This window comes from Xiphophorus hellerii, chromosome 13 (assembly GCF_003331165.1).
Source record: "Xiphophorus hellerii strain 12219 chromosome 13, Xiphophorus_hellerii-4.1, whole genome shotgun sequence".
In the NCBI taxonomy this organism is placed as follows: Eukaryota; Metazoa; Chordata; class Actinopteri; order Cyprinodontiformes; family Poeciliidae; genus Xiphophorus; species Xiphophorus hellerii.
Genome location: NC_045684.1, coordinates 1,007,906 through 1,027,191, shown reverse-complemented (window position 1 = coordinate 1,027,191; position 19,286 = coordinate 1,007,906). Strand labels below are relative to the sequence as shown.

General features: G+C 40.5%; 1 protein-coding gene across 1 annotated transcript; it reads right to left on the bottom strand.

Moving 5' to 3' along the window:
• Positions 1-5,091: 5,091 nt before the first annotated feature.
• On the bottom strand, positions 5,092-18,294 carry angpt1 (angiopoietin 1). Its single transcript, XM_032579968.1, has 9 exons — positions 17,533-18,294; positions 14,002-14,157; positions 13,133-13,254; positions 10,517-10,719; positions 9,205-9,332; positions 8,554-8,655; positions 8,018-8,184; positions 6,357-6,487; positions 5,092-5,612 (listed from the first exon to the last, which is right to left on the bottom strand). Exons 1-9 carry the CDS (start codon positions 17,833-17,835, stop codon positions 5,452-5,454), a joined length of 1,473 nt encoding a protein of 490 aa, XP_032435859.1. The 5' UTR covers positions 17,836-18,294; the 3' UTR covers positions 5,092-5,451.
• Between the last annotated feature and the right edge of the window lie 992 nt (positions 18,295-19,286).

The window sequence follows — 19,286 nt, the reverse complement described above, 5'->3', positions numbered from 1 at the left end:
GCCACAAGTACCAGTTAGCCACATGCTGCTTTTAGCCACATGTAGAAGTTAGCCACATGCTGCTTTTAGCCGCATGTTGCCTTTAGCCACATGTAGCAGTTAGCCACAATTGTTATCTTCAAATAAACGTTTTCTTCCTTACAGATTATGTAGCAGAACATTGACAAAAGTTTTTTTGTTTTTAATTCAAACAGCGGCCATATTGGATTTTGAAGGTTGGTGAAAATATTCAGTCTTTTTGCATTGGAACAAAAAGTTTTAAGGATTTTAATCATTTTTGTTCTTTGAATCTTTGTCCTTCAAATAAAAATGAAACAGAAAAGAGTTGCGGGGAATCTGGTGTTTTTTCCCCACCGAATCGACGCAGCTTTGACTTCAGGGAACATGAAGCTCCAGAAACGCGTTAGTTGGTCAACTGTCCATCAGCACAGAAAGTCCTGGTTCTGTTTGTTTGATCCAGTGATGCTGCAGCAGAACAAAGAAGTTTCTGTTGTTCTTCAGGCCCAGTTGGAAACACCCAAGCAGCCGCAGAATATTAATATTTTCACACAAATGGCTTTTTGTTTTGGCTGCGTTTTTATTTTTGCTCCAGAGAGAAACTTTTAGAGAAGAAGAGCTAAAATTACCCTGACAAGGAAACATATTTCTAGTTTTTATCTCAGCTTTAGCACAATTTCTGGAGAATTAAGGGATGATTTGACTTCATAAAAATCGCAAAGAACCAAATTTTATTTGCAACTGTCTATTTAAGACAAGATTTAGCATCAACATGAGTGAGTTGGTGATGCTAACAGGACCAGGCTTCCTGGTTGCTGCAGAGCGAAGCGTCTGGTGGTGAATCATCGGCGCATCGTTTGTTTCTAATGAAGAGATTCTGTCGCCATCGGCTCCTCCAGCCTCTCAGAAACGCATCAATTTTTCCTAAAATGTTTAATAATGACTCAAAATCCAAGAGCAAAACCTTCTCACCTGTTAGGGAGTTAGAAACATTAATGAAGCAAACAGGCTGCAGATTCAGCATCTCTATCTGGGTGTAACTAGTAATTATAGTGATAAATCACACAGATTATCAGCTGAATACTGAATTTTCAACATCTTCAACCACAGCTGAGGTAACGATGAGCATCACAGCAGCAGAAACCTTTAACTGGATCACATTTAATGAGTAGAGAAATAATTATTTATAATATTTATTAGCACCCAAATCAATGTGACTGAAATGCTTCTTTTTAATTTCCACTTTTCATCCTTATATGTGACCAGAACATGTAGGAGCTTTTAATTAGTAATCTAGGACTTCCTGTTTCTTTAGTTCTATCTTTTTAGCCAATATTTCACATACAGGTATAAAAACCTCACCTGGCACAGATGATCCCAGGAAAAAATGTTAGATACCAAAAAATATGGTGGCTGTTTGTACAGGAAAATTTATTTCTGCACTAAATTGTAATCATCACAAATAAATACTTTTGGTGTGAAATTATGCATAACTGGGCCATAAAAATCATATTTACTGGTATTTATTGTTTGTTTTTCTTTTAATTTTGCAAAATGACCATCATTGGTCATTTTTTATTTAGTGGAAAATTAATTTTTGCACTAAATTCACCAATTAGATGAATGTGATTGGTGTAAAATCATAATCTACATGTTTAAATCCTGTAGATTTTCTAAACCACTAAACATATAGCAGCAGAAGCTAACGCTAAGTCGCTCAACACATAAAAGAACAAGTGGAAGCCAGTGTTAAACTGCAGAACACATAAAAATATAGAAGTTAATGCTAAACCTCTAAACATACACATTGAGGAGGTTATTGCTAAACACAAAAGAATTACTGGAAGCTAAAGACAAAAAACTGATTGAAGCTAATGCTAAACACATGAACAAATTAGCAGAAGCTACCATGAAGACGACTGGCTCATGTCTTTCCTGCTGGCGTCTGGTGTGAGGCTTTCTAACGGAAAAGTCCTCAGTTTCTGAATTTTCTAGATTTTATTACTTTAAAGTCGCAACAATAAACAGATGATGTGACAAAAACTTAATCCATTTTATGGAATATTTGTCTTAAAAAGCTCAAAACCGTCAGCCATCTTGAAAATCAGTGATGTGCTGCCCGTTCAGGGATGTTGAGGATTTGAGCAGCTCGTCGTTTTGTGACTCACAGGAAATCAAAAGTCCAATAAAAAGTGGAAAAACACGAAGCCTGCGCTTGAACTCTTCCACTCAGGAATCCTGAACATGTGGGAGAACTTTGGAGCCAAAATGGCGTCCCAGTTTCCTGTGCAATCAGTGAAATGTGGACACGTTTGTCCTGCAGGACTCGACCCACGGGCCTGACAGAAGCATGCGGGGAGTGGGCCGGACCCCCTGCAGGGACCCTGCGGTCCGGCAGAACGGCCGGGAAACAATGGCAGCCATGTCACAGAGCTGTGGGACTCAAAGACGGGAGAGAGCCGTGAACCCAGGCAGGAATGCCGACGTGGAGCGGGACGCCCACTCAGAGGCCCGATGAGGAGGAGAGAGAAAGGTTCCCTCTGTTCCCTCAGGTCCAGATCAGACAGCCCGGCTTGTTCCGCAGCTGCTACAGTTTGCATGACTCCTGCAACCTGTGCATGCAGCAACCTTAACGTTTAGTTCTGATTTATTTAAGCTAACATAAAAACACAAAACCTTACAACGTATTTTTGTCTGATTTCTAGTGGAAACATCAAACTGCACTTGAAATAAAACAAAATTAACTTTTCAGTAAGACACAGAAGCTTGTTTTGAGTAAATAATTCCTTGATTTTAATGAAAAAATACTAATTACACTGAGATTATTTCACTTATAACATGGGAAAAATGTCTTGTTATAAGGAAAATAATGTCAACAAAACTTTCACATCAGTATTAAGGAATAATTTACTCAAAACAAGTTTCTTTTTCTTACTAAAAAGTTACTTGTAAGTTAGTTTTGTCTTATTCCATGGATAGTGAAATATAGACTTGGTCATATTTCATGACCCAGAATTAAAAACACTGATGTGAAAACTTAACAGCTGATCAATTTAATCCTCTTTCTTTGACTGTAAACTATAAATATTTGACCCTGGAAATGAATTTAATATTTTATTTGTTCACCAAATGTTACAAAGTGCTTCAGATTAAAATAGTAAAACAATATAAATTACACATATGAAAGTTTTTATTTTTCTGATTCTGACATAAAATAATTTTTTCCTCTTTCAATTTTATTCTTTCCTGCTGGATCCAGAAAGGAAAATAACCTGAAGGTACATTTTATTTCAAGTCATGAAAAGAGGAAAAAGCTGCGATGTAGCAGAAAAAAAAGCATCTTTACGTTTCCTCTTCTCAACAAGTCGAGTTACTTCCTGATTTCATCTTTAACGAACAGAAAAACCGTGGAAACATTTTGGTGAGAAAGTCGAGACGAGTCGCTTTCAGACGCAGCTTTTAATCTTCAGGGTTTTTATCTTTGCAGCTTTCGGCTGGAAAACAACTGGATGTAAATGTGTTGGATGCTGTCAGGTTGAAAGCAGTGACTCAGTGAGCCGCTGGCAGAATAAAGCTGCTGTTTGTTCTGCATCTCAACAATATCACAGTCTCTGTTTCAGAACCAGAGGAAATCTAATGAGAACAAAGAAAAACAGAAAACGGCTCCCTGATAAAAACTGAACTATAACTTTCACAACTGGCATTATTATCATTACGATAAGGAACAACAGCATCACAGTTTGTTTTGCTAAAGCAGCAGAGTCTGTGTGACTTTACTTCCATATGGTAAAAACATTCAAGTTTTTCTTGTAAATAGATTCATGGACGTGTTTTTACAGAACACAAAGCTGAAATCTTTTATCCTGTTTTCTGAGGGGAGAAACTGTCTATTTGGCGCCACCTTAAGGTAAAAGGTTAAACACTTTGTGTCCAGGATATGTGGGGTCTGCAAAAATGCTGACTGCCCTTTTCTTGACCCTTGACCTGTACACGTCCTGAATGGAGGGAAGATCAGCCCTCCCTCCATCTGTTTAGCTTGGAGCTAAATATTTAGTTTGAAAACTAAATATTTAATTAGCAAACTAAACTTAGTTTACAAACTAACCATTTTATTTGCTAATCATTTAGTTTATTTAAAAGCTAACAACTAGCTAACTGAAAATTTAGTTAGCAAGCTACATTTTTAATTTGGAGATGAAAAACAATTAGTTCGCTAATTAAATTAAATGTCTAGCAAGATAAATATTGAGTTTGTAATATTTCGATTGCGGGCTAAATATTTAGTAAGGAAGCTACATAGTTAGCTTGAAACTAAATATTTAGCTTGCATACTAAACAATTACTTTGCAAACTTAATGTTTAGTTTTAATCACAAATGTAACTTTCTGTTTAAATAATTACCAAGGTAAATATTTAGTTTGTAATATTAATATTTAGCTCAGATCTAAATGTTTATTTGCCAAAAATAAATGTTTAATTTTTAGCAAAATGTTTAACTTGCTAGCTAAATATTGAATAGAAAGCTAAATATTTATTGTACAAACTGCTAGTTAAATATTTTGCTTGGAAATGAAATAAAATAATTACCAAGCCAAATATTTAGTTTGTCTACCATAATTATAAATTTTTTAATAACATGGTGAAAATATACATTTGAAAAATAAATCCTAATTTTTCCTCTTCTGGGCTAAATAACCCAGATTATTGCTTTCAGTCCCAGTTTGTGGGAACTCTGAGACAGACAGGACTGTGAGGAAACGCCCACAGCTCCCCCTGCTGGCGGCTCCAGGTGCTTAAAATGCAACATGAACGTTGAATTCACTCCAGCAGCCTGGTCAGAGTTAAACACCGAGTCCTGGTCAGAGTTAAACACCGAGTCCTGGTCAGAGTTAAACACCGAGTCCTGGTCAGAGTTAAACACCGAGTCCTGGTCAGAGTTAAACACCGAGTCCTTTAACGCCCGGCTGTTTGACCTCTGAGTCACCTTAGTTTTGGTAAAGTAAACAAAATGCACAGAATTGCGAAACATTTTGTTGAAACAATAATTACTGAGATTATTATTTTTGTTGAGTCATTAATTTATAATTTCACACATTTGCTCATGTAACCTGACTTTATTTTAATCTTAATGCTAAACTCACTTACAGTAATTATTAAAATAGTTACACTCTTTCATTACAGTGCATACACTTCTTACAGTATGTACAATATTTTCTAAAGCAATAACAGCAGCTACTGTAAATATACTTTTTACAATATTAATAACAGACATTTATTTAACCGGCTGGAAAATCACTATAAATGGTTGAAATGAACAACATTTCAGAAAACAACCGAGTTTTTTCCCTTTCAGCAACAACAACTCGGCCAAAATGGCAGAAAACTGCAGAACATTTCTGTCCATTTTTAAAGGAAAATATAGGAAAACCATGAATCATGACGTCAGTTTGAGGCTCAGAAGTCCAGCGGGCGGATCATCATGGCGGTGCCGCGGAGGGAGTAGCTGGGTCCTTTGAAGTAATGCCACTTGATGCCGTTGAGCTTCCCGAGGTGCTGCCCGCGGCTGAAGTAGAGCCCGTTGAGGTTGGACGGGCCGCAGGCGTCGAACCACCAACCTGAGCCGGAAAAATTCACCTCATGGAATATTTAACATAAATAAAACCTCAAACAGCGACATGCAGTTTACTTCACATGCATTTAGATTTCTGGTTGTTCTTGAACCACAGCTCCATACTGAACGTGGATTCTATGGAGCTACATTGGTGCCATAAAGAAAAAAATTATACTGAAAAAAAAAAGATTTAAAACTGAAAAAAAAAATTGAAACCCCAAAAAATTTAAACTGAAAAATGTTGAAACTGGAAAAAACGTTTTTTGCTTTGTTTCAAAATATTGTTTGATATATACAGTATATACAGTATATCCATATAGATATAGACATCTCTATAGATATCCATGTCTATGTAGATATATATCTTTGAACAAACGTTTTGGCCCCAGTTCCATAGATTTCCTTGGGATCTGTCCATCCAGGCATTAATTCAACATTTCTCTTTATTTGGAAAATTAAGACTCACAAAGCGGGAAAGACAAAATGACCTACAAGGGATTTAGGATTTATGTACAGAATTTTTCACTTATAACTTTTCTGATGTTATAAGTGGAAAAAATCTGCCCGTACTTTTCATCAATATTCAAGACTTATTGCTTGAGGCAGACTCCTGTGTCTTCTGAAACATGACTTTAGATTAGTTTCATTTTATTTAAAGTGTATAAAGTATTTGTACCAGGACATAAATCCGCGTTAAGATGTTTTGCTGCGTAGCGTCGGCCATAAATGGACGTGTGTTTGGACTCACCGCCCGTCAGCATCAGAGCGCACTTGCAGGAGCAGTTGTCATTGTCCTGATCTTTGGTGCTGAAATCGGCTCCATGGATCACCAGGCTGCTCTGCTTCCCTGCCGTCCCACTGTGGCTTTTCAGGAACAGCCTGGAAAACACCAAAAAGTCACAACATGCAGCAAAACGGAGAACCTGAGAAACAAAACGACCAAAAAAAAAAGCATTTTATTGGTTTTTACTCTCATGTTGGTTTGTTTTTGGTGTTAAAATGACAGATTTAGTCCCTGGTGTGTTTTTACAGCTGTTCTCTCTGGTTCTCGATGCTGTGCAGCTCGAAGGAGCTTTTCACTTTCCTATAAATCCCAGAGGTGAACCTGAGGCAGAAGAACGCGGAGAACAGCGACAGAACCACATCCAGCCATTGTGGAAAGCTTGACTGATGATCTATGGGTCTATGAGCAACAGTCTTCAGTCAGAGGCTTTTTCTGATTCACTGTAAGACTGACTGCTGCAGGAGATCCTTCCTGCCAACAGCAACATCTGAAGAAACTGCATCCAAACCAAATCCTGAACAAATCCAAAGTTCTGGTTCTGAAGACGGATTCAGTGATTATAGCGGAACTAAAACGAGACGTTTGGTTTGATTTAACTTCAGACCGTGAGAACAAAATGTGAATGTAAACTTCTGGTTTCATGTTTACAACAAAGAAAACGTTCTAATTTAGTTTTTCTTATAAATGTAAATATTAACATTTATATTAATAAATGTTAATATTTATTAATATAAATATTAACATTTTAATATTTATATTAAACTTTTGCAAAGTTATTGCAAAACTTTGTTTTGCAATAAACAAAGTGTTTATTGCAAAGCAGATCGGATCGTTGCACGGTGAAGGTTTGAACCCAACGTAACGAGTTTTGAATCATAAATCACGTGGCTGTTTGGTCGTCCATGATGGTTTATCGGGGCTGCAGCTCGCCAGGATCGGTTGGAGCGGTTCTGGTGTCAGAGAGAACTCTGAGGAGGACTGATAACGCTAAGGCTGTAAACCAAACAGGCCGGGCTCCGGCGGCGGCCCTGATCTCTGACTGAAAGCATCTCAGCGAACAGCTGAGAGGAAAATCCTCTCCCTGCCAACAGGTGTCATTTCAGGCTCAGGTTACCTGGATGGGGGGTGTCGGTATGCAGGGCTGCAGCAGAACTTCATCATCGGTCCAGTCAGAGCAGAAGACTCATGTCGCTTCTTTCTCTCTTTTCTTACAGTATGATCCGTTTTAAAGGCAGTTCAGACGTTTATAATGGATCTACATCAACGCTGAAGCATTCAGCAGTTAGAAGCTCTCAGCTTTTATTTTGATAGTCCACTTCCACAACTGAATTTATATTAGCTAAATATTTATCCTGATAACTTCATATTGCTTCAAACTAAATATTTAGTTTGTATCTAAATATTTAGCTGATAGACTAAATATTAATTTCAAACTGAACCTTTATAAATGAATGGATGACATGATGAAAAAATGAACCTCCATCTGTTTTTATGACAGGATAAATAACCCAAAACATTTTTATTAATTTTTGAATGCGTGACTCAACAAACGGTGTAGTCCAAGGCCTGCAGAGTGACCAAGGTTTTTACATGTGACGTGTCTTCGCTGTAACGGGTAACATTACCTGTAGTTTTGTTTCTCGTTGCCGATCTGGAACCGATCATAGAGCGAGAAGGCCTGGTGTCCGTCCCAGTCCGTCAGCTCAATCCGAAGCACGTTCTGCCGTCGGCTGGTCAGCTGATAAATATGCTCATTTCCCAACCAGTGCTCTGCCAGCAAACTCCCAAAGCCCTGCAGACAGACAGGAAAAGAGTCTGCTGGTTCCCTGTTTAACCATCTGCTAGCGACTTCATGTTCCAGCCGCTGTGGTTTGTTCCTCAGCTTTGGAAAAAACTCCCTGAAAACCTGAGAGGTTCAGAAATTATTGGTCCTTTTAAATGAGGACTGAAAATGTTTCAGTTCTGACAGATTATCTGTAAGAATCAAATCATTTCGCCTGCATTTTTTCATGCTCAGGTTAAGTTTGGTTGATTTGAACCGACGTTGCTGAATTACATCTGAGCTGTTTGTTCTGTGAAGGTTTTTATGTTAACATGCTGTAATTTGGTGCCGGATGAATTTGCTCTTGATTACAAACGAAGCGTTTCTCCGTCGTCTCACCAGCTTGTACTCCTTCCATGTTCTCTGGAAATCTTGGCTGCCGTCTTCTCTGCGCTGGACGACCGTCCATCCACCACCGGCGGCCTCCATGTTGCAGTAAACCTGCAGGCAGAAAGAAGCAGCTTCATGTGTTGATGAAGATCGATATAAACTTTCTAGGCTCTTCATTCCAGCTTTTCTGATGAACAAACCTTTGAAACGTGAAGCAGTTTTGTTCTGCAGACATAAAATGTGTCTTTTTGCTCAGGAAAGTTTTAAGCCTTTTCACTTTGGCAGAGTTTGTGCAGCTAAGAGCAAAGGGTAACGAGCATCGGGACCACCGGGCTGTTTCCCACTGGCCAGGGCCAGGACCAGGACCAGGGCCAGGGCCAGGGCCAGGACCAGGGCCAGGACCAGGACCAGGACCAGGGCCAGGGCCAGGGCCAGGACCAGGGCCAGGGCCAGGGCCAGGGCCAGGGCCAGGGCCAGGGCCAGGGCCAGGACCAGGACCAGGGCCAGGGCCAGGGCCAGGACCAGGACCAGGGCCAGGGCCAGGGCCAGGGCCAGGGCCAGGGCCAGGGCCAGGACCAGGACCAGGACCAGGGCCAGGACCAGGACCCAAAGTTCGGTTCAGGTTTACTAACATCAAATCAGAAGCGAGGCAACAGATACCTTCTTAGTTTCCTGTGGATTTATCTGGATGGTGTAAACGCTGTTTTTATGGAAGCCGGCTTTGTATAAATCTGCACAGTCACCAAACTTCTTCTCTTCATCCGCAGCTCCTGATTGGTTGGATCCGCCTGCAGAGGTTCAAGAAATGATGTCACAGTTTCAGTGACTAAACCGTCACTGCGGCCAAATCAAGAAATTCATTAAATCAGTATAATTAGAAATAATTTATTTGTTAGGGACACATTAATTAACACTGATTAGTTAATTTAACTTCATGGATGACAACCAGTCAGTCACGTTTAAGGGGAGCATTTCCTCGACTGCAAACTGTCTTCAACCTTCCCCCACTTACTGCTGGATAGTTTGAAAGGTTGGAAAACTATTATTATACCTTAGTTTAAAACTAAAAGGTTTTCTGGAGTTTTTAGGTTGATTTCAAACAAGAGTTGACAGAAAAAGAAAGAAAATATTTACAACTGACAATAAAAAAGTTTTACAATAAATTTGAGTTAATTTTAATTGACATAAACCTAAAAACAATGTGAACACAGTAAGATGAATGTTGAAAAGGTTTCATGTGTTAAAATGTTTCAGCATCCTGGAATCTGTTGGTAGAGCCTCCGTCCTCCACCAGGGGGCGCCCCGCTCTCCTCTCTGTTGTAATGCTTCCGTCCTCCACCAGGGGGCGCCCCGCTCTCCTCTCTGTTGTAATGCCTCCGTCCTCCACCAGGGGGCGCCCCGCTCTCCTCTCTGTTGTAATGCTTCCGTCCTCCACCAGGGGCGCCCCTCTCTCCTCTCCAACCCTCCAACGCTCCAAACCCAAACTTCCCAGTAAAGCCTCAGGCGTTTTGGTTCTTAAACAAACTTCCGACTTCAAAATATATGAACTTTATTTCTGGAAAAAAAAATAGGCAAACTAATAACTAAAAATCTTTTCAACTTTGATGAAAACAAAAGTCAAGAAATGGGTCAAAAAAATAATTTTACAAACCCTCCTGTCGGCACACTGGACATTTCCAAACAAACGGACGTCCAAAAACACCCGGCGTGACTTTAATCACTTAAATTAACGGTTCAAAAAGGTTAAAGGTCAAAAGGTTCAAAGTAATCTGAACCAATTAGAAACATTTCTTACAGGTTTCTAAATGAATGACCAGATTCTAACAATCCTTAGAAAAACTGAATTGGTAGAACTTATGATTCCCAACATGGCAACATAAACAGGATCAATAAAGTGTTTTATAAATGAATCGAATCGCTGATGCACTGTAAAACCTGAACAGTTGAGTTGAGATCGGCTGGTAGGTTGTACCTGTTTGTTTGGAGCAGACGCTGCCCATCATCTGCTGCAGAGCGCTGCTGTTCCCTCTGGCCCGGCTCAGCTGAGCCTCCAGCTGCCGGATGGCGCCGCTCTGCCGGCCCACCAGCGCCTGCAGGCTCCCCTTCTCCTGCCTCAGCGTCTCCAGCTCCTCGGCGTGCTGCTGCTCCATCTCCAGCATCTTCCTCTCCAGGAGGCTGAGAACAAGAAGATCCAGTCAGCTGAACTCCTTCCTCTAAAACCTTTAGGGGTTTTATATCCAATCAGGACGAATCGTTTCTGGAAAATAAATATGGATCCAAATGGTTCCAGCCCTGGTTTCCAAACAGCTCAAGTTAGTGAACAGAAACAGGAAAAAAGGAAATAAACTTTATTTCTAAAACGCGATTTATAGATAAAATCACAAAGTGGTTTAAAGAGAAACAGACGTTGCCTTCAAATAAAAACAGAAAGAAAAGTTGATAAAAATAATAAGTTAAACATTTAAAGTGTAACTAAATCCCACAAGCCCCTAATATCTAATAATATCAGGGGTTTAATAATAAGTCAGAGTGTAACGAAGGATAATTCAGTTTTCTACTGACCAAATTAAAACTAAAGACGTTTTAGGGACACATTTTGAAAGTCGTGTTTCTCAGAATCCCTCCTGATTTTTCACCGATCCGTTTTTTCTAAATAACTCAGATTTCCCAGAACGTTCTGAATCCCACAGAAAGATGATTTTTCTCATAACTTCACTGCAGCATTTCCCAGATTAAATGTTTCAGGGTCAGCATGAGCAAACAGAGCCGAGCTTCCACATCAATTAACTCTCACTGCACCACCAGGGGGCGCCTCTCCCTTCGTTTGCTGCAGAAACCCTGGACAGAGGAACCTCCAGAGGTGTGACCAAGTCACTGTGTTGCAAGTCTCAAGTAAGTCTCAAGTCTCTGTCCTCAAGTCCGAGTCAAGTCTCAAGTAAAGACAGGCAAAAGTCGAGTCAAGTCTCAAGTCAGGAACCTTTAATTTCAAGTCATTTCGAGTCGTTTTTATTTATTTATTTTTAATAATTTGCAACTATACATAAAATTCAAATAATAGAACATTTGTTCTTTTTAAAATATGTATTTGAGGTTCATTTGTGATCCTCTTATTCATCTGGTATTCTTCAAATCTGTCAGAAGTAAACAGATGTCAGAAAATAAATTACAGCCTTTCATGAATTACATTTGACTTCAGTTTACTCCTTCTATTCATAAATAAACATCAACACTACAACAATCATTGTTTGCAAAAAATGAAATAAGTATAAATGAAGTTATCACAAGTAAACTCAGGAAGGTCTGGTGCATTTATTTTTCTGCTTTTATTTCTAAGTATGTTAGTTTCAGTCCTCCGTAAATATGGGACAGATATTCTAAACACAAAATTTTTTTGGGACAGTCACTGTATTTGGTCTTTTTTTTTTTTTTCCCAGCAAAGCTATACTACTTGGAAATGGGTTCTGTGCGACATGTGACAGTCACGCCGGTCAGTGCATTAAGTCAAAAACAGTTGACTTAATGCACTGACTGCAGTAAACAATATATTGTCAATATAATTTCCCAACGTAGATGTCTTCAAATACACCAACCATCCTTAGATGATACTAGACCCGGCTCATCATCATGATGGGACAGAGAGACTCTGTTCCCTGTGTTCAGGTCCAGAATCTGCTTTCTGTTCCGGAGCCCCGCTCACTATCCACCGGCTTCCTGAGCTAACACGGTGCACATTATTTGTGGAGGCATTTGAAGGACCGGATTTATGGTAAATCATCACCAATTTAACCCGGAGTACACATGCTAACACGAAGTTAGCTAAAGTCAACTATCTTACAGCAAAAGAAAAGCGCCACCTACCGATCTTTGTGAAGCTTCAAATGCCGGACAAAGTTGGACGTCGTGGCATCTCCATCCGATATTCTCCTCTTGCATGTTTTACAAGTTGCAGTTCGTTTTTTAGTCGAAAGTTCATAACCTACGTAGCCAAAAGAAATTACTCGCGGAAGCATATTGAGCGGTTATTTCGTATTTCGTTCCCTGAGCTCTGTAGCTTTGCCGCGTTTTTTTAAACGTCCAAATCCTGTTAATTTGATTGGTTGTGCTGCAGCTACGTACACATACATACATAAGGAGAGAGGAAAACCATAGTGACGGTCTGCGCATATTGATACGGAATGAGTGAAATTAATTAATGACGCCACTTTATAAATAATGTGTTTTAAATTTTAAGACTTTGAGTAAAAAATATCAAGTCTTTTCAAGTAAACAGCTTCAAGTCGAGTCAAGTCCCAAGTCAATGGCATGAAAGTCAAAGTCAAGTCCGAGTCTTTGAGCATTTTTTCAAGTCAAGTCTCAAGTCGTGATTTTAACGACTCGAGTCTGACTCGAGTCCAAGTCATGTGACTCGAGTCCCTACCTCTGGGAACCTCATCCCGTGTTGCTGTCCAGCAGAAATGCTGGAGTTTGAGATCTGCTGTTCTGTTTATAGAAAATGAATAATTGATTTTCTTTTTAAGTTTTTGCCATCTGTCTGTGTTTTCCTTGTCTTTTGCTTTGCTCTCCAGCCGGTCAGGTTTTCCACATCTACCTGTTTTTGTCGTGCAGCTTGCTGATCTCACTGGTCTGGATCATTAATTGTTTCTCCAGCTTGTTAGTGGAAAGGGAATTTTCCAACAGTTGAATTTCAAGCCTCGACGTTTGATTCAAAACCTGCAACAAGGAGAAAAAACGGTTTATATTCCAAAGACATAAATATAAGTTATAAAGTTCTGAAGCTCTTTAAATGAAAAGTGGTTGACATGATTATGATGAAGATACTTCAGGAAAAAGTCATTTTTTAGACAATTTTAGTAAGATTGTGTTCATAATTTTAAGGAAAGTTTTCCTTAATTTTGATGTATTTCCATAATGTTCAGGTGGTCAGACTAATTTTATTTCCATATATTCAGAGTGTACACTCTCAACATGTCTACAGGTTCTTAAAAAGTCTTAAAAAGTCTAAAATTAAGGCCTTGAAATACCTTGAATTCATAAAAACATAAATTAGCCTTATTAGCCTGAAATATGTTAATCACGTGCTAACTGTTGTCCATTTAGTTGTTTTTTTTGCTGGACTTTTCTGTCAGGCTAAAGTTTTCCAGTTGAGGCTAACTAGCAGCTAGCCTACCTGTGGTAGCCAGCTAGCTATCGTCAGAGTGACGCAGGAAGATTCCCAGCCCTCCTTATTTTATAACTTAAATTTAATTCAAGCTAGCATTAAAACGTCTTAAAAGTCTTAAATTTAGTTTGTTGAAACATACAGGTACCTGTTTTAACCTTCAATGAAGCAAATTTAAGAGTAAAACAAAAGTTTGACTAAAGCCTGGAATTTCATTAGCTTTATCAAAAAGCACAAATTCACATAAGGGGAAAAAAACATAAATAAATATCAGCCTCTGTGCGTGAAACTTCTTCCACCTGCGCCTCAACGTCGGTCAGCTTGCGCGTTTGCTCGGCGGTCTGAGAGAGGAGGCTGGTTCCCATTTCCAACATGGCCGCCGTGTGGTTGTGCATGGCGCTCTGCTGCAGGTGAGCCATCTCCGTCTTCATGCTCTCCCTGACGTAGCTCTCAATCTGCAACCAGAAAAACGATGCGAGAAGAAAGCAGTTAGAGGACGCAAACCAAAAACCACTGAATGGATACAGAAAAACACAGAGACCTACAGATGTGGTAGAAAACAGAAACAATCTGTGATAGCTAGTAGACAGATAGATAGCTAGTTATCTAGCTGTCTAGTTAGTTGGTTGGTTGGTTGGTCGGTTGGTTGGTTGGTTGGTTGGTTGGATGGATGGATGGATGGATGGATAGAAAGTCATTTTGTCCTGTTTCTTCAGGATCAGCAGACGATACCTTCACCTTCAAGAATGTTAAAATGCAGAAACATTATAGAGATTTTTTACATTGTCTTTGAATTAATTTCTATAACTAATTTCTAATATTAATTTTTGTTAAATTTATTCTCATTTATAATTTTAGCTAGCTAGATAAAAACATACATACAGAAACAAAATTCAACAGCGTAGAAATCTGCGACAGACGGGCGACCTGACCAGGTGACCCCGTGACCAGGTGACCCCGTGACCAGGTGACCCCGTGACCAGGTGACCCCGTGACCAGGTGACCCCGTGACCAGGTGACCCCGCCTCTCGCCAGAAACGTTCGCTGGAGGAACCAGCACCTCCCGATCCAACTGGGCCAGGTGTTAGAAAATGACTGGTTTTGAATTTCCCAGTAATTTATGATACATTTTACTGTTTAGCTGTTTATTTGCTTGTGTTGTTAGAAAATAAATTATTTTAATACACTGTAAAACTTGGGGAAATATGAACTTTTTGAGCAGCTTTTACATTCATGTGAGACTGAAACTCAGGGAGGGTTCAGAAAAGAATTGTTCAGAAAAGAATCGTTCAGAAAAAAATCGTTCAGATAGGAATCGTTCAGATGGGAATTGTTCAGATGGGAATCGTTCAGAAAAGAATCGTTCAGATGGGAATCGTTCAGATAAGAATTGTTCAGATAGGAATCGTTCAGATAAGAATCGTTCAGATGGGAATCGTTCAGAAAAGAATCGTTCAGATGGGAATCGTTCAGATAAGAATCGTTCAGAAAAGAATCGTTCAGAAAAGAATCGTTCAGATGGGAATCGTTCAGATGGGAATCGTTCAGAAAAGAATCGTTCAGATGGGAATCGTTCAGATAAGAATCGTTCAGAAAAGAATCGTTCAGAAAAGAATCGTTCAGATAACAATTGTTCAGATAAGAATCGCTCAGATGGGAATCGTTCAGATAAGAATCGTTCAGAAAAGAATCGTTCAGATAAGAATTGCTCAGTTAAGAATCGTTCAGATAAGAATCGTTCAGATGGGAATCGTTCAGATGGGAATCGTTCAGATGGGAATCGTTCAGATAAGAATCGTTCAGAAAAGAATCATTCAGATAAGAATGGCTCAGTTAAGAATTGTTCAGATAAGAATCGTTCAGAAAAGAATCGTTCAGTTAAGAATTGTTCAGATAAGAATTGTTCAGATAGGAATCGTTCAGATAAGAATCGTTCAGATGGGAATCGTTCCTCCGTTCCTCACGCTGAGCCAGATCGTCGGCTGACAGTCGGACTTCCAGCGACAGTCCAGAACCTGCAGCCAGCAGTCGGCTCCATCCTCCTTAAATAAATTCACTGAATGAATAAAAAACAAACTGCAGGAGGTTCAGACACCTGGAGTTACGTTGCCTCGCTCTGACATACTTTATGCTTTACTGACTAGATTAGTTTATTTGTTTTTTATGGGATTTAAAATCATCTATTTTAAAAATGTTTCTTCTGCCTTGGAGTGTTTCTCCAATCATCTGTTAATTTCACTCACATTTTCTACCATTTTTGAAAAAAATTCAACACAAGAAAAAAAAATAAAATGAAGCAAAACTCTATTTTGCTCCAAATTATTATTATTTTTTTTAATTTAATTTAATTTTTTTTACTTTTATGCCTTTAAATGTTGAGAGAAAAAATAAAATTTGGTCAGACTCAGAAAGTGGAAGATCAGAAATTTGTATTTTATCTCCCACTGACGAATCAGAGAAATAATTTCTGATTTCATTTTTAGTAAAACCAACCATCAACATCTGATAATCCATCGGGGAAAATCTGCAGGTTTTAACCAGAGCAGCAGCTGAGATTCTGGTTATTGATCCGTCTCTGCAAACCGCAGCAGGAAGGAGCTAAAACAGGAAGCCGTGGATAAAATCCACCTGAACATCAGCCACAGTCTGTTCAGATTCTGCTCTGGGGGAAAGTTCAGCTGAATGCAGCTGGACTCAAACGTCTCGGCCTTCAGTGAATAATGACGGCAGTTTCTTCTTCTGCGTCTGATGGGACGCTCACTTCCTGCTGCTGAGCAGAGAAGCGACCCGCCGCTTCAGGACGGACGGTCCGTACCGCGCCGCAGGAAGTTCCTGTCCAGAGGAACTGAAACATTCTCTGAGATAAAACTCAACTTCTCACTCTGAGTCCGGTGAGCTCAGATTATTTCTGCACTTCTATGGCACCAAGATCTAGGAAGTTCTCAGAAACTTCACCAGATCAGCGAAATCATTCACATCTGCATACAAGAAGGTAACTTTGCATAAATGTTCCCACGAGCTTACTTTAAAAAAAATAAAATAATAACCATAGAAAAATTCAAGATGGCCGTCAAGGACGGCACTACATTTTTATATTTATCATATATAGATAGTTTTGGTGTCAAATGATGGAGAACTGAACCCACATAAACCACATTTACTGATAATGGTTTATTTTTCAACATGGCTGCCATTCAGAGTTACTTTTTTCTCTAAAGTTACCAACTAGTTGAACATGTTTGGTTTAAAATCACAGAAAAATGATCTGACCGCAGAAATCCTAATGTTTCCTTTTTCAGGTGAACATCGGAAAATATGTTTGCTCTAAAATTAGCAGCAAAAAGTTTGCTACATGCTAATTCACTAAAACGTAATCTTAGCGCCGCTAATGCTAAACACATAAAAATGAGCAGAAGCTAATGCTAACCATTAAAACGACTCTCAGTTTGTGTCATATCATATTTTCTTCCAGGTGTGAAACTCGCAAACAGCAAAACCGGCGGCCATGTTGAAAAATGTCTGTCATCCTGAAATTATAATGACTAATGGGAAATGTGAAGAACGTACAACCTGAACTTTTATGCTTGCATCCTAACTTTACCAGTTTTTACAGTAACATCAGGATTTCCTCTGAATCTGACTGGTTTTTCTAAAAACAGCCTGATCTGTGAGCCAAAGCAGCCGAGTGCGTGGAGCATCCTGGAGCATCCTGGAACACCCTGGAGCTTCCTAGAGCATCCTGGAGCTTCCTGGAGCTTCCTAGAGCATCCTGGAACATCCTGGAGCTTCCTGGAGCATCCTTTAGCCTGCTGCCCGCCTTCCTGGTTTACCTTCTGCAGCCACTGGGTGTAGTTCTGCATGACGCTCTCCAGCTGCTGGATCTTCAGGCTGGGCTCAGCCGGCGGCGCGTCTCTCTGGATGGCGTTGGCGTCGTGCTGACTGGTCCTGCTGCTGCCGCCTCTGACCTCTCTGCAGCTGGCCTGTCCCTCCTCAGGCAGGATGAACGTGTAGGTGCACTGCCCATGCTGGATTTGATGAAACCTCTGCTGATCGCCTTCGCCACGGCGCACAGTCACCAGGAGGAGGGTGAGCAGAAACAGCGAGCGGCGTCCAACATGGAGGCCAAACATCATGTCAGAATTAGCAGGTAAAGAGGTGATTCTGGGGTTTTCCTGCTCAATATGGCCGACTCTTCTCCTTAAAGCAGAATGACTACAGGCTGGAGGATTCTGCTCGCCGTGACTGAGCCATCCTTTGGCTGGACCTCCAGGATTCTCGTCAAATGTTTCCAAATCTCTAAATTGTGTCTCTGCCAGGAAAAGTTGCTCATATCTGAAGCAGAGAGGCAGCTTTCTTCTGCATGTTGATTCTGCAGGAAATCAAAGCCAGCCTTGATCCTCCATCGGTGTGAAACTGTGAAATGTTTTCTGGGAAAGCTAGAATTTGTCGTCAGACCTCCCCTGGTCTCCGCTGCGGCTTCCTGCTCCGCTCTGAAGTGGCGAGCAGCTCCAGGCTTCAGGACAGACTGAGCCAGCCTCTCGCAGCGCCGGCAGTGGAATGTGGCCATGCACACATCGGGGCGTGTGTGTGTGTGTGTGTGTGTGTGTGAGAGAGATTCTGGCCCAAGCTCAGACCATGGGGATCGGTTTACATCCAGCCTCATGTGGTCGCCGTCCTGCCTTCTTTTCTGGAAGTGGACACAAACATTCATCTGAATTTTCTCCTGAATCTCTGAAATGCAGAAAGGTTTTTCATAACATCATCAGAATTTGTCCAGTTTTGTAGTTCCTGAACTCGTTCCTCCAGTGATGAGAAGCTAAAAAATGCCTGGACAAAGTTTTGTTTGTAGTGACTGTTCTGTTCTCCATTCTGTTTTCTTGCAATCCAAGAATGAACCAGAGGAGACACAGAGCGAGGAAAAGCAGCTGAGATTAAAGCTGTTTTCACAGCTGATAGTCTGGAGGACTCAGTTTGATTGCAAACAAACCAACCTGTTCCCCTCCTGGCCTGTGGGGGCGCTGCACCAAGAACCACTGAAAACTGGAAACAACATGAAAACCCCTGCAGAAGAAACGTCAGAACAACTTCTTCACCAAATGGAAACAAGATAGAGGCGTCAAATTTTAGCGGTTGGAGGATTTCTGGCTAAAGACCAGGAGCCATTTCTGCTGCTGGCGCTAGACTAGCATGTTAGCTTTGGTTGTATTTACCCAGAATGCCCTGCGCTGTAGTCCACTTCCTGTTTTTGGAGCGGTCTCTGGTCTGCTTGGCGTTCACATTCAAACCGAACCAGAGTTCACTTCAACCCAACCCACCAACCCTGTTCAGTCCACTTTAACCCGGCTCCAGTCCGTTTGTCTAATCAAAGTCCGGTTCGGTTGGTGAGGTGTAAATGCTAACCGACCTCTGACCTCTGACCTCTGGTCCTCCAAACCTCGGTCTGGGTTCTGTTGAACTGAACTCTGGTTCGGTCTGAATGCATGTGAACCTTCAGAGGTTTTTGTGTCGTTTCCTTCAGTGGTTCTTGGTGCAGCGCCCCCACAGGCCAGGAGGGGAACAGGTTGGTTTGACTCAGAACCACAGC

What these genes read in the sequence shown, in the direction of transcription:
- angpt1 (XM_032579968.1), bottom strand. Translation starts at nt 17,835, where the DNA reads ATGATGTTTGGCCTCCATGTTGGACGCCGCTCGCTGTTTCTGCTCACC. An exon ending in ACACCCAGTGGCTGCAGAAG is followed by an intron (nt 14,158 to 17,532) that starts GTAAACCAGGAA and finishes TTCTGGTTGCAG; the next exon opens with ATTGAGAGCTACGTCAGGGA. An exon ending in CATGGAAGGAGTACAAGCTG is followed by an intron (nt 8,185 to 8,553) that starts GTGAGACGACGG and finishes GTCTGTCTGCAG; the next exon opens with GGCTTTGGGAGTTTGCTGGC.